Genomic DNA, 11,201 nt, shown 5'->3' with positions numbered 1-11,201 from the left:
CGTTTCCCCCGTCCTTTGCATTTGTGTGTTGTTGTTGTTTTCGTATTTTGGTTTCCCATTTGTTTTTCTTTCCTTCCACACCCCCCACCCCGCCCGCTTGGAGTTGTTCCCCCGCCCATATGTACACACGGAGAGTGATGATAAGTGTATGAATCATAACCACAAAAAAGCAAAAAAAAGAAAAAAAAAAGAAAAAGAAAAACATCAACGTCTGCTCCTACGCGGGAGTTACATGATGGTCACGTTTTTGCGGGCACGCCTTTCCATGGCCTCGGGCTACATTCCCCCCTGATCCGCCAAGGAATTGAAAAAAGCCGCCTCATTGCCGGGGGCCGGCCCTCGGCCGAAGAAGATCTTCTCCGTCTCAACGTCCGCTTCGTCACTCATCTCAAATGCCGTCTGCTCTACTGGTGGCATCAATGAAAGCGTTTTATTCTCGTACGCCTTTAACAACGCATATCGCTTCATCAAAGCATCCGCGACGGTCAACCCCATCCGCTGCGCCATTGCCGTGTATGCCCCTCGCGAGGCCTCATGGGTGCGTGTGTAGGGAGGGCCTGGCACAAACGTATGCGCCCCATACGCCTTTACAGGCGACATGCCGTCAGAGAGCCGAACAATCATGCATGAAATGTTGTCTTTACTACCGCGTCGGATGGCCTCATCACACACACGCGCCGCGGCGACTGCCAAATCCGCACTTTTCGGCAACTGCCCGTAAACAAACTTCACCACCTCCTCGTTTGAGAAGGATCCCTCAAAGACGCCGTCGCAGGCGAGGATAATGATGTCGCCCGGCTGACAGGCAAACTTCGTGACATCCGGCACGGCAATCACCTTCTGTTCCTTGTAGTCCCCTGCATCGTTGCGTTTGAACGAGCTGTCACCGAACGAGCGGGAGACGGCAAGGTCACCGTCAACGCGGCCACTAATTACGCATCCCGTGCAGGCCTCGATGCGGTTACGTTCATCAGGATTGGCTGGCTTGTGGTCCTCAGTGGCAAACAGCATCTTTCCGGCACGCGTTAGTATCGTCCGTGAGTCCCCCACGTTGCAGACAATGGTGGTGTAGTCCTGCAGAACGAGGCAAAAGGTGCCTGTAGTGCCGCTTGCATCGCCGACGTCTCGCATAAAGTCGTTGTCCAAGCCCACACAGAGTCGCTCAAAATCCACCGGGTCGTACTTACCGTCCATCGCCTTCACCTTCTCCGGGATGTTCTGTGCGATGTACTCACTGCACCCGCCACCGTTGTGCCCATCAAACACACCAAAGAGGCCCACGCCGCCGTCTAACACCATTGTATGTGCGTCCTCCATGCTTGGGCGATAGCCGTTCACAGACACGCAGGCCGCACCGATGCGGTAATTGCCCACTCTATCAACAATTTTGCTTAAGATCGGCTTCGGTAGCATGTTCCCCATCCTTGTGTCGTTTCTCCTATTGACCGGTGGGTGGAAAACCTGCAATTAAAAAATACTTCTGTTCCCCAGGCCCGATCGCACACGCACGCACGCACGCAGGGAGAGAGAGAAAAAAACAAAAAATTCAAAAGGGACATGAAGGGGGTGAGACAAACGTCGGTTTCCATGCGTTGACAGGTGAGCCACCCAAAAGCAGCAAGGGTCACACGGAATTGAAACAAAAGAAAAAAAGAAAAAAGGAAGGCAATGAACGCGCATAGCCCCTGAAGCTGCGGAGGGGGGGAGGGGGCTTTGCTCCCTCGCACCACTCACCTTGTTGCAGTCACGCGAATCGTAATCATTCGCCGAAGCCAACGCGCGCAGCCGCCGCATCTTCCTCGGCGCGAAGCACAGAGCGAAACTCTGCCTCTGAGAGGGGGACGTTGCGGGTGCGGCGCACCATCTCCTCCGCTGATTTTCCCTCGTGACACTCCTTAATCCACAGCAGTGCCGCCTCCATGTCAAGCGAAAGCAGCTGTTCCTGCTCCCAGTGCAGGGTGGCAATGGCGGCCTGAAACATCACCCTCCAGCCATCCACGAAGAAGAGATCCCACAGGCGACATACAAAGTCGAGGGGAAATTGGTACGTGTAGAGGGTGAGAAACCACTGCGGGGCGAAGAAAAAGACATCTAAGCCAATCTCGACAAAACGGCGGTGCAGCGCCGGCAGTAGACGCTCAATTAGGCGGCGGAGCACTGCCAGGAAGAGCCGCAGTCGCGGAAGCCCGGGGAGAAACACCTCCCGCATCTGGAACGCCGGTGAGTATGAGAGATGCAGCAGCATCCCAAACGCCTCCTCCTCCGGCGCGTGAAGCAACAGCAGCGCCACGATGAAGGCCATGCCTTGGCAATACCCCACGGCCGGGTCAAAACGACTGTACGCAGAGAGAACGCGACGCAGCTCCTCCTGGCCCACTGACCCCGCGCCAACAAAAAGGCAGTGCGTCGGAAAAGTGCGGCTCAAGTCTCGGCTAATTGCCTCAACCGTCTCCTCATCCGGGGGTGAACTCGTGAGCCCGACGTACATCGCATGGTGGGCCCGCACCACACTCTCCGAGCGTTGCAACGACCCAGTCAAAAAACCCCACAGAAAGCGGCGCAAACTTTCATGCTGGAGGCCGCCAAAACGATACATGCGGTGCTGCATTTGACGATATACGCGCCACTGCGCCTGTTCAAGCGCCGCCTGCTCCTCCACAATGCGGCCTTCACAGTCGCCCACTGTGCGTTGATGTCGCTCCAACTCGAGCGAGAGCCGCATGTAGCAGCAAATACGGCTTATCCAAAACTCCTCCTCCCGCCTCTGAGCGCTCCGATCGCCGCTCGGCAACGGGCCGCCAGGTGCGGGTAGGGGTGTCTCGCGCAGCAGATAAAAGCCAAGCCGGTCAATTGCTGCGGACCCATCCGCGCACACCGCTTGAACCTCAAAGCGATCCTGTGGCATTTTCACAAGACGCCGGGCCCTTCGCCCTCCCCCCACTACTGCACTCCAAGAACACGCACAGACACCACGGAGACTCACAAGACGGCAAAACAAGAAAAAAAAAAGCAAAGGAGCTGAGATGACGAAGAAAGAGAAGGAAAAACAAGGAGAAAAAGAAAAGGGGGCGAGAGTGCGGGCCATAGTTCTTGCCGCTGAGCAGACGTTGCGGCAAGGAGGCAAGCCATAGTGTCCACACCTACGGACAGCGTCAGGTCAGAGTCAGGACGAGTGCAGGGGAACACATCGAGGCAAAAACAACGACAAAGAAATGACGCGAAAAGAAAAGGAGAATACTTATATATGTATACTTATATATGTATACTTATATATATATATATATAGATAGATAGATAGATAGATATATGAACAAAGGCAATGAAGCACCGAGAAAAGTGTCGAGAGAGGCCTTTAAAGAAACACACCGGTGACGCGAGCAGGCGGCATACATGAACTGTCGCGTGACATGCAACACGTACCGGGAAAACCGACACAAAATATCAAAGGCCACGCCTTTACAGAGGCTACACTGCATGTCCCTGTATCCCTCCATCTGTCCCTCTTCATGGCGATCCTATCACAGTGTCCGCACGAATTGTACGCCATCCCTCACTTCACGGCCTGCGGTCATTCTGATTGTTGCATAGTAGCATATTTCACTCGCCACCGTTCGCACAACCCCCAAAATGGAATCCTCCATTGGAGGCGGAAAGCAGTAAAGAAGGGGAAAACAACACACTGCAGAAAAAAAAAAAAAAATGTTTGCTGTCGCCCTGAAGCAGTGCGCGCAAAGCGACATCTCCACCGCCGTTCACGATGCACACAAACACACGCACACACTCACACAACTGTCGCAGTACATGCCGGTATATAGATCCACAGCCGGATACATGAATGGACAAATACGGCTTGGTTAGCTCATGCAGATGCGTTTTGTGTTCCCTCTGGAGTGGTCTCCTCACTCGCAGATGTTGGCAATGAAGAGGCGGCAAACAAGGGCGGCTGCATGAAACGTATGGGTGACAGCAGGGACAAATTTGTCTGGTCAATGAACGAGTCCCCATCATCCTCATCGTCGTCTTCGGGGGCAGCGGTGGCGTTTTCTCTGCCCGATAAGGTTGACGGCTCCTCCGCCTCCTTCGTCGCCGCCGCCTCCGTTTGAATCCGTTTTATAAAGACAGGCTGGGGTCCTGCCTTAAGGTCCCGCTCCCCCTGCGGCTTGTAAACCAGGTAGAGCGTCAAGAACTGGGCGATAACCTCCCGCACGTCTTCGCCGCGTTCATCGTTGTGGCCGCCGCTCACCAGATGGTGCAGACACGGCCCCTTGAACGTGTTGGACACCGCAATGGAGTGCCTCGGCAATACAAAGTTATCGCTTTCACCGTGAAATATAAACGCCGGCACCACGCACTCAGACGCATACTTCAGCGCATCCAAGTCATCAATATCAAAAGCGGCTCGTTTCGTAATACGCTTGCGAATGCGATCCACAATGCTGTCCACAAGCTTCATCGGGAATCGTTTTGAAACATTGCGTTTTACCAAATCCTTTATGAGGAGACGCAGCGTAGAAAAAGGCGCATCGCAGACTATGCACTTAATCGAGGGATCCTTCGCGGCATACATGATGGAGGTCACTGCCCCCATGCTACGTCCCCACAGGCCAATTCCGTCAACCGTCTTTTGGCCGTGAAGAAAATCTACGACCGCCGCCAAATCCTGCCGCTCGTAGAAGCCAAGCGAGATGAACTCGCCATCGGACAGACCGCTCCCCGTTGCGTCAAAGGCAAATAATGAAAAATCGCGTTGCAAGAGAAACAGCGCCTCCAACGCATCAAACCGGGAGCCGCAGTTGCCGTGGAGATACACCACACAGGGCTGAGAACGGGCTGCCGTGGGGTGAAACCACGAGCACCTCACATCCATCCCACGCATGTCCGTAAGGGTGAGGTCAGTGCGCGTGAAAACCTCTGAGTCGTTGCTGATGCGGAAGAGCGAGGGACCCAAATCCGTCTCTGGATCGTACTCCGCCCTCGGAGGGCGGATGATGAGGTCGCAGATGGAGTCAAACACGCCTTTGCCAGAGGCGAGGTACCGCATGGCCTCCACCGCGGAGATCATGACGCAGCCGACACCCCGCCCACTATTCTACACTGCAGCTGTGGGCAGTGGTGCCTGGCAGCTAAGCAAGAACACACACACACACACACACACACAAACAAAAAAAAAACACCGGCGCAAGTGGGCGTTGTAACCAGGCGTTAGACTACGACTAAGGAAAAAAAAAAGAAGAACCAAAAAAAAAAAAAAAGAACAAGGCAACCCGAAGATTCCGCAGTACCAGTACAAGGCAAACAAACGAATGTACTGCAATCCTACATGAGGAAGAAATACCACAAGCTCAATAGTTTTTTTTTTAAGGATAAAAAGCAAAGTTAATCAAACAAGAAATTGTACCCAGCCCGTGCAGAAATTCTTAACAGGCGATACGGCCACAGCTGCCTGATGCAGTATGGCCTCGCCTGAAGGCGTGGTACACAGGTATGCGTTCGTGACACCAATGAGGCCTCCCACAATAACCTGCATGGGATAGTGATAGTTATTATACACCCGACCGTATGATACTGCAAAAGCTGCAGAAAGCAAGAAGGCCCGCATTTCCAAAGCCATCGGCAGCCCCGTCAACGCGGCCCGGCGCATCAGCCACGTAATAAAGAAAAACATAAACTGGGCGTGATCACTAGGCATCCCGTGAGCACTCGGGGTGCTGCAGTTCAAATCCCCGCTCGCCGGGTGGCGTGGCCTCGGACTTTGAATACATCGCTTCATGAAGGCATTAGCGCCCGCATTCAACACGAGCCCTAAGAGAAGCACAAGAGATGCCTTTTGCTGCCGGGAGGAAGGTGCACTTGCGAGTCCCGCAAGGAAGAGCAACACAACGATGGGGAGCAGCGCCAGCAGGGCGAAGAGGAAAGTCAACGGGTCGTGCGGGTTGTAGCAGACGGCGGTAGCCCTCCACACAAACCACCGCCCGTCCATTGCCTAATGTGTGCAAGAAGGTGTTGTGGCACGCAGCAGACAAACGAGGCAATTGAAAAAAAAAAAAAGATATGGACAGCACAACCACGAAAGAGGGGTGTTAAAAAGAAACAAACAAACAGGTCCATTTCCGCGGCTATCACCCTTCCCCCTCCGCTTTCACCGTCCCTCAAACACGACTGCGTTTGCCGCAGGCGATCCACGAGGCTACAGCTGCCCCGTCATGTCAAAAACGTCGTCCTCCTCACCACGCTCCTTCTCCTCCATCGCCCCGGGCTTGTTGCGATGCCAGTATTTTACCTCGCTGGAGCAAGAGGCAAGAAGACCACCTAACGGATCCCAGGCAATGGCATTCACCGGATTTGCAACATCACGGAACCGATCGTGGGCATTTTCCACCATGGCTGTTTCGTGGATAATGTGCAAAAACCCACCCTGCCCCTGGCTGACTTCGTACGCGTCCACCAGCCAGTACATGAGGTTGCCGTCAGCCCCTGCACTAACAAACAGGTCTGGTACCTGCGGATGCCATTCCACGCGTTCCACAGACTTTGAATGGGCCTCGTAGGAGGCAATTTCTTGCACCATGCGGATATCCCAGAGCTTTACAGTACAGTCCTTCGACGCGGAAAGCAGCGTTGTCCCGCTTGGGTTCCACCGCACACAGTTCACCGACTGCGCATGGCCCTGCAAGGCGGCTATGCTTCCACGTGATGCGGTCCGTGGGTCCCACAACCGGCAATCACGATCCTGACTTCCCGTAAGGATCAGTGAATGGAAGGGGTGCCAGTCCACCGACACCACGTCCCCACCGTGACCCTCTAGCTTCACCTCCTCCCTCACATTCTGCGGGTTGGTACCCACCGCATTCGTATCCCACACACGCGCAGACCCATCCTGCCCGCATGTGCAGAACTTACCTTCCAGTGGCGCCCAGGTGATCTCCCGCACGGTTCGGTGGTGGGAATTATACACCGCCACAAGAACAAAATTAGAGAGCCAAAGTTTTACCATACCCGCGTCATCGCCACTTATGATTAGGTTACTACTGTTTCCCCATGTTATCGCCCGACATGGCCGATGATCTTCGTGAGCCACCGTTTTCACCTCCAGACCAAAGGAGTGCCCGTTGAAGAGCAGAAACTCACCTCGACCGGTAGAGCACAACAGGCGGCGACCATTGGGGGCCCACTTCAGATTCATGAGCGGCACACGTGTGTGCCCGGAACGCGAGTCCGGGTGAAAAGATGTGTTTACCCACTGTGTACACAACGCGGTACTCGGATTGAACGGAGTCTGTGCAGCAGGAAGCATATCCTTGGAATAGTACGGGTGCGGCTCCACATGCCAACCGTATGGAGTATTGCGATGCAGCAGACGCGTTGTTACGTGCCGAATGGCGGAGGAATAAAAGTCAACACAGCGCTGACCGTGTATCTTCCTTCGAGGCACATACTCATCGTATTCCTGCCCCCGGTGCCGGAAGCGACCATGATGATGGCCGCCACCGCCGCCTTCCCCAATTTGTTCCATTTAGCACCCGCCACAATCCCTCTTCCTTCGTTGCTCTCTTGCTCCTAGCCACCTAACGGGTGTCCAAAGACCAAAAAAAAAAAAAGATATTCACACGCATACCCTGTTTCCCTTGCCGAGAGTCAGACCACAGAGTCTGTCGCAAAAGGCAGCCCCACACGGCCATCGTACGACAGCATACAGGCAGACGCGAAGCCAAATAACGACTCACGCAGCTGAGTCATCCTTCAACAAGACGCGAAAAGTGTCTCACAAGACGCTCGCCGCACCGACACCTTTGAACCTGGAAGCAAATACACCGCCCCCCCGTCCATCATCATGAGAACCCTTGGCAAGGTGTCCTCTGCCTCTTCACTGGACACGCCTTTGATGCAGCAGTCCAGTTCACCCACGCAAGGGCACTCACAGACACCATCCTCATTTATAATTACGCCCTCTGCGGCCTCTCGGCTCAGTAAATGCCAAAGACAAAGCCTTGACGCCGCTTCTGTGGCATACGTGACGCCCAATGTGCCGTGCTTAAAGGTTGCACATGGCATGAGGGAGTAACGGGCGTGCTGCAACGGCATCTGTGAGGCCACGAAGAGCTTCACCGACAGTGCAATCTCCATGTGGGACTTCGTCGTCGTCGTCAGAGCGGCGGTACATGGAACCACTTCGTTCCGCAACGCCGTGTAAAAGGCTCTCACTTTGTATTTGTTTCGAACGGTGAGCAGAGCCACGTAGCTCTCACCCACGGCATCCAGGTCATGCAGGCGCCGGACACACATTGCACAGACGCCGATAGAAATGTAGGACGCCATATACCGCACCAGAGCCCCGTTGACACGCACCTCCCAAACTGGAATGGGCTCCACACGCCCCAGCAGAAAGGCAGACACGGAGCGCTCAGCCGAAAGCACTCCAAGTGACGCTGCAATGGAGTTCTGTAGCCCACAGGGCACAGGGATAATCGGCATTTTAAGAAGCAACTCATGGCGTGCGGTCGCCAGAACATTCACGACAGAACTCAGAGTCCCGTCACCACCACAGACAACAATAGCATCTGCCGTGTCTGCGTGCAACTCAAGAGCATTCAGAATGTTCTTCTCCGGCATACACACATTGTGATGTATGATGCCTGCTCTGTCAAGATACTGCTGAAGCGCGCTAGCAAACACTGAAGGGGCTTCCCTCGCCCCAACTATGTGTGTTGATAATAGCAATGCACTCCTTGAAACAACTCATAGTGTGTGCCGAATCACGCAGGGCACAAAGCCTCCGTCACAAATAACTTCCCCCCCCCTCCCTCCCTCCCTCCTTCTACTCTATCAGAGTTGCAACATACGTCCTGTGGACCTCCGCAATAAAGATAACAGGACGTGACGCAGAAGTTGTGCGGGCGAGATATACCCCGCTTGGGAGACCGATAGACGGGGAGGAGTGCGCCAAATGCAAACCTCCATATATAAAGGGAGCGGAAGCATCAAAGCAGGCGCACAGCAACAAAGAAAGAGTAAATGACAAGGAAATCCAACAAGACACACACAAAAAAAAGGGCATTAAAAATTCTTCCAGAAAACCCCAAACTATCCCTTTACTACATGGAGATACTCACTACGAGTAGAGCTTAGGAGGAAAGTCGGTGGCACACCAAAAAATCTTCACGTGCGTACAAAGACTTCTCTGCCTGTAATGTTTCCATGTTACTTTTGGCGGATACGGTGGTGCAGAAACAACCCCATGTACCTTCGCCGAGTGCGGAGAATACCGGCACTTACAAGTGCAACGATAACGAACAACGTGAGAAACACGTGAAGCGGAAGGGGATCCTGCCACACCTTCTTTTCATTCCAAGTTTCTGCATTGCCGTTGGTCAGCAGTGTCCTCTCCTCAAGCGGGGACAATGTGGTGGAGCCTCCGCTGACCCGCCGTCCAACCATATCGGGGTCCCATTCGTACCATTTGCGTAGATACTTCACGACCTCCTCCTCCCGAAACGCGCCGGATGCATCGTGGCAGGTGCTGCAGAGTGCAGAGTCTGGGAACTGTCGCTTCGGCACAAAAGGGTCGGCCCCCGCCTTCACCACCGCAAGTCGGGCATTCACCTCATTGTGAGCTCGCCAGAGCTGCAAAACAGGATCCTCATCCCGGCTAAAATTAAACTGCTCAAAGTGCTGGCGGCACTTCACGCAGGAAAAGAAATAACGCACATAATTCTGAATCGTTTCCAATGGGTTGATGTCTGCAGCAACAGCAGGAACGTTGACGGTAAGGGAGTGGTAGAGAAGCCACATCGCACATGGAAAACCGCGGTATTTTGGGGAGGAGCCGCTGCATGTGCGCCACCGCACCTCATGCGGATCTCCCTCATACGGAATACGTGCAGCATTTACAGTCTTCTGCCAGCTTGTGACGGAAAAGTCTCCTCCTCCCTCAATGTTTTTCACCGCCTCAAGTAATGCTCCTGCCCCAAGTCCGGCAAGGGCATGTTCGACGAGACGCAAAAAATTTTTCAATGCCTGCAGAGGCTTTGGAGAGTCAAGGCCCACAAGCAAGACCTCGTGCCACATCGTGAAAAAGAAGGCGCCAGCAATGTCCGTTGCGTAGAGCTGCCTCGTTTCAACAAATGGGGCTGGTGCGTCCGACGCTTGGTGTAACCGCATATTTTTTTCAACATACAGTGCATGGCGCATGCTGACACAACGCTCCACCATGGATCCATCATCTCTTAGCACTTGTTTAATCTCTCTACGCGCCTCCCGCCGCAGCCATCCCAATCCCTTCTCGCTGCTGTCCATAGCAACCCACCGCATTTTTGTTGCGTTGCATGTCTCGACTGTTCCACTGGGGCAGCTCAATGGAAGGAATAGGAGGAGCTTCGGAACAGCGGACACAGCATATTCGCGGCATGTTGAGGTCTCACTGACGCAATTCACAACGGCGGCCGTGAGCGTCCTTAACGGATCCTCCTCGTGGCAGTCCTCCAGCCTCGTGGCAAACGTGCGGTACGTGGGTGCAATGGCCCTGCAGTGACCGCAGACGCTGCTGTAAAACAGCACTATCCATGGGCAAAGCGGGGCACTGCGGTGAACCTGCGACCAATTCGTGCCGGCAAGCTCCACCACCGCTGCGTCCTCGGCATAAAGGCTGTGTATTGTCGACGTCCCCACAAGCTGTCCCTCCGCCAGGCCGGTTGTTGCCACGAGAAATAGCGTACAAAACAACGCAAAGCAGTTAGACACAACTTTTGTCCAACAAGGCGTTGCCGTTGTCATGGACATCCACCATTCAAGCTAGCAATAATTTTACTGAACTCCAAAAACCATGAAATGAGGCGACCAAGCGAGGCAAAAAGAAAAAAATGCAAACAAAGCAGCCATTCACCATGTCAGCAGCGACAAACCAGACACAAGACAACTTCAGCAAAACAACGGAGACAATTAGGAAAGCATGAAGACGCAAAGTGTCAGCGCGCCCTTTGGAAGGGCACCGTTGCAGTGTCTCGCTCACTGAGGCTTCAGATACCACAGGAATTGCACGTCTAGTCATCACGTACTGAAGCAAAGAAGAAGAGGAAAGCATGAAGACGCAAAGTGTCAGCACGCCCTTTGGAAGGGCACCGTTGCAGTGTCTCGCTCACTGAGGCTTCAGATACCACAGGAATTGCACGTCTAGTCATCACGTACTGAAGCAAAGAGAAGAGGAA

At 53.9% G+C, this 11,201-nt stretch overlaps 7 protein-coding genes across 7 annotated transcripts, besides 6 other annotated features; all 7 read right to left on the bottom strand.

Moving 5' to 3' along the window:
- Nucleotides 1-163: 163 nt before the first annotated feature.
- Nucleotides 164-202: a microsatellite.
- A 74-nt stretch (nucleotides 203-276) lies between these two features.
- On the bottom strand, nucleotides 277-1,422 carry TraAM80_03746 (putative phosphatase 2C; the record flags this gene model as incomplete). Its single annotated transcript, XM_029380699.1, has 1 exon — nucleotides 277-1,422. One exon carries the CDS (start codon nucleotides 1,420-1,422, stop codon nucleotides 277-279), a length of 1,146 nt encoding a protein of 381 aa, XP_029239412.1.
- Nucleotides 1,423-1,759: 337 nt separating this feature from the next.
- Nucleotides 1,760-2,905, bottom strand: TraAM80_03745 (rab6 GTPase activating protein; the record flags this gene model as incomplete). The annotated part of the gene is made up of 1 exon (XM_029380698.1): nucleotides 1,760-2,905. The coding sequence occupies one exon, from the start codon at nucleotides 2,903-2,905 to the stop codon at nucleotides 1,760-1,762; it is 1,146 nt and encodes a 381-aa protein (XP_029239411.1).
- A 334-nt stretch (nucleotides 2,906-3,239) lies between these two features.
- Nucleotides 3,240-3,308: a microsatellite.
- Nucleotides 3,309-3,760: 452 nt separating this feature from the next.
- Nucleotides 3,761-3,788: a microsatellite.
- A 71-nt stretch (nucleotides 3,789-3,859) lies between these two features.
- On the bottom strand, nucleotides 3,860-5,062 carry TraAM80_03744 (uncharacterized protein; the record flags this gene model as incomplete). Its single annotated transcript, XM_029380697.1, has 1 exon — nucleotides 3,860-5,062. The coding sequence occupies one exon, from the start codon at nucleotides 5,060-5,062 to the stop codon at nucleotides 3,860-3,862; it is 1,203 nt and encodes a 400-aa protein (XP_029239410.1).
- A 71-nt stretch (nucleotides 5,063-5,133) lies between these two features.
- Nucleotides 5,134-5,158: a microsatellite.
- Nucleotides 5,159-5,219: 61 nt separating this feature from the next.
- Nucleotides 5,220-5,258: a microsatellite.
- A 122-nt stretch (nucleotides 5,259-5,380) lies between these two features.
- Nucleotides 5,381-5,980, bottom strand: TraAM80_03743 (PAP2 family protein; the record flags this gene model as incomplete). The annotated part of the gene is made up of 1 exon (XM_029380696.1): nucleotides 5,381-5,980. The coding sequence occupies one exon, from the start codon at nucleotides 5,978-5,980 to the stop codon at nucleotides 5,381-5,383; it is 600 nt and encodes a 199-aa protein (XP_029239409.1).
- Nucleotides 5,981-6,187: 207 nt separating this feature from the next.
- TraAM80_03742 (WD-40 repeat protein) lies at nucleotides 6,188-7,513 on the bottom strand (the record flags this gene model as incomplete). The annotated part of the gene is made up of 1 exon (XM_029380695.1): nucleotides 6,188-7,513. One exon carries the CDS (start codon nucleotides 7,511-7,513, stop codon nucleotides 6,188-6,190), a length of 1,326 nt encoding a protein of 441 aa, XP_029239408.1.
- Nucleotides 7,514-7,740: 227 nt separating this feature from the next.
- Nucleotides 7,741-8,610, bottom strand: TraAM80_03741 (putative diacylglycerol kinase; the record flags this gene model as incomplete). The annotated part of the gene is made up of 1 exon (XM_029380694.1): nucleotides 7,741-8,610. One exon carries the CDS (start codon nucleotides 8,608-8,610, stop codon nucleotides 7,741-7,743), a length of 870 nt encoding a protein of 289 aa, XP_029239407.1.
- Nucleotides 8,611-8,788: 178 nt separating this feature from the next.
- Nucleotides 8,789-8,816: a microsatellite.
- Nucleotides 8,817-9,198: 382 nt separating this feature from the next.
- Nucleotides 9,199-10,776, bottom strand: TraAM80_03740 (quiescin sulfhydryl oxidase; the record flags this gene model as incomplete). The annotated part of the gene is made up of 1 exon (XM_029380693.1): nucleotides 9,199-10,776. One exon carries the CDS (start codon nucleotides 10,774-10,776, stop codon nucleotides 9,199-9,201), a length of 1,578 nt encoding a protein of 525 aa, XP_029239406.1.
- Nucleotides 10,777-11,201: the final 425 nt, after the last annotated feature.

Source organism: Trypanosoma rangeli (genome assembly GCF_003719475.1).
Source record: "Trypanosoma rangeli strain AM80 chromosome Unknown Tra_15.4_contig_00101, whole genome shotgun sequence".
NCBI lineage: Eukaryota > Euglenozoa > Kinetoplastea > Trypanosomatida > Trypanosomatidae > Trypanosoma > Trypanosoma rangeli.
Note: the sequence above shows the minus strand (reverse complement) of the source record. Positions and strands in the feature narration are given on the sequence as shown.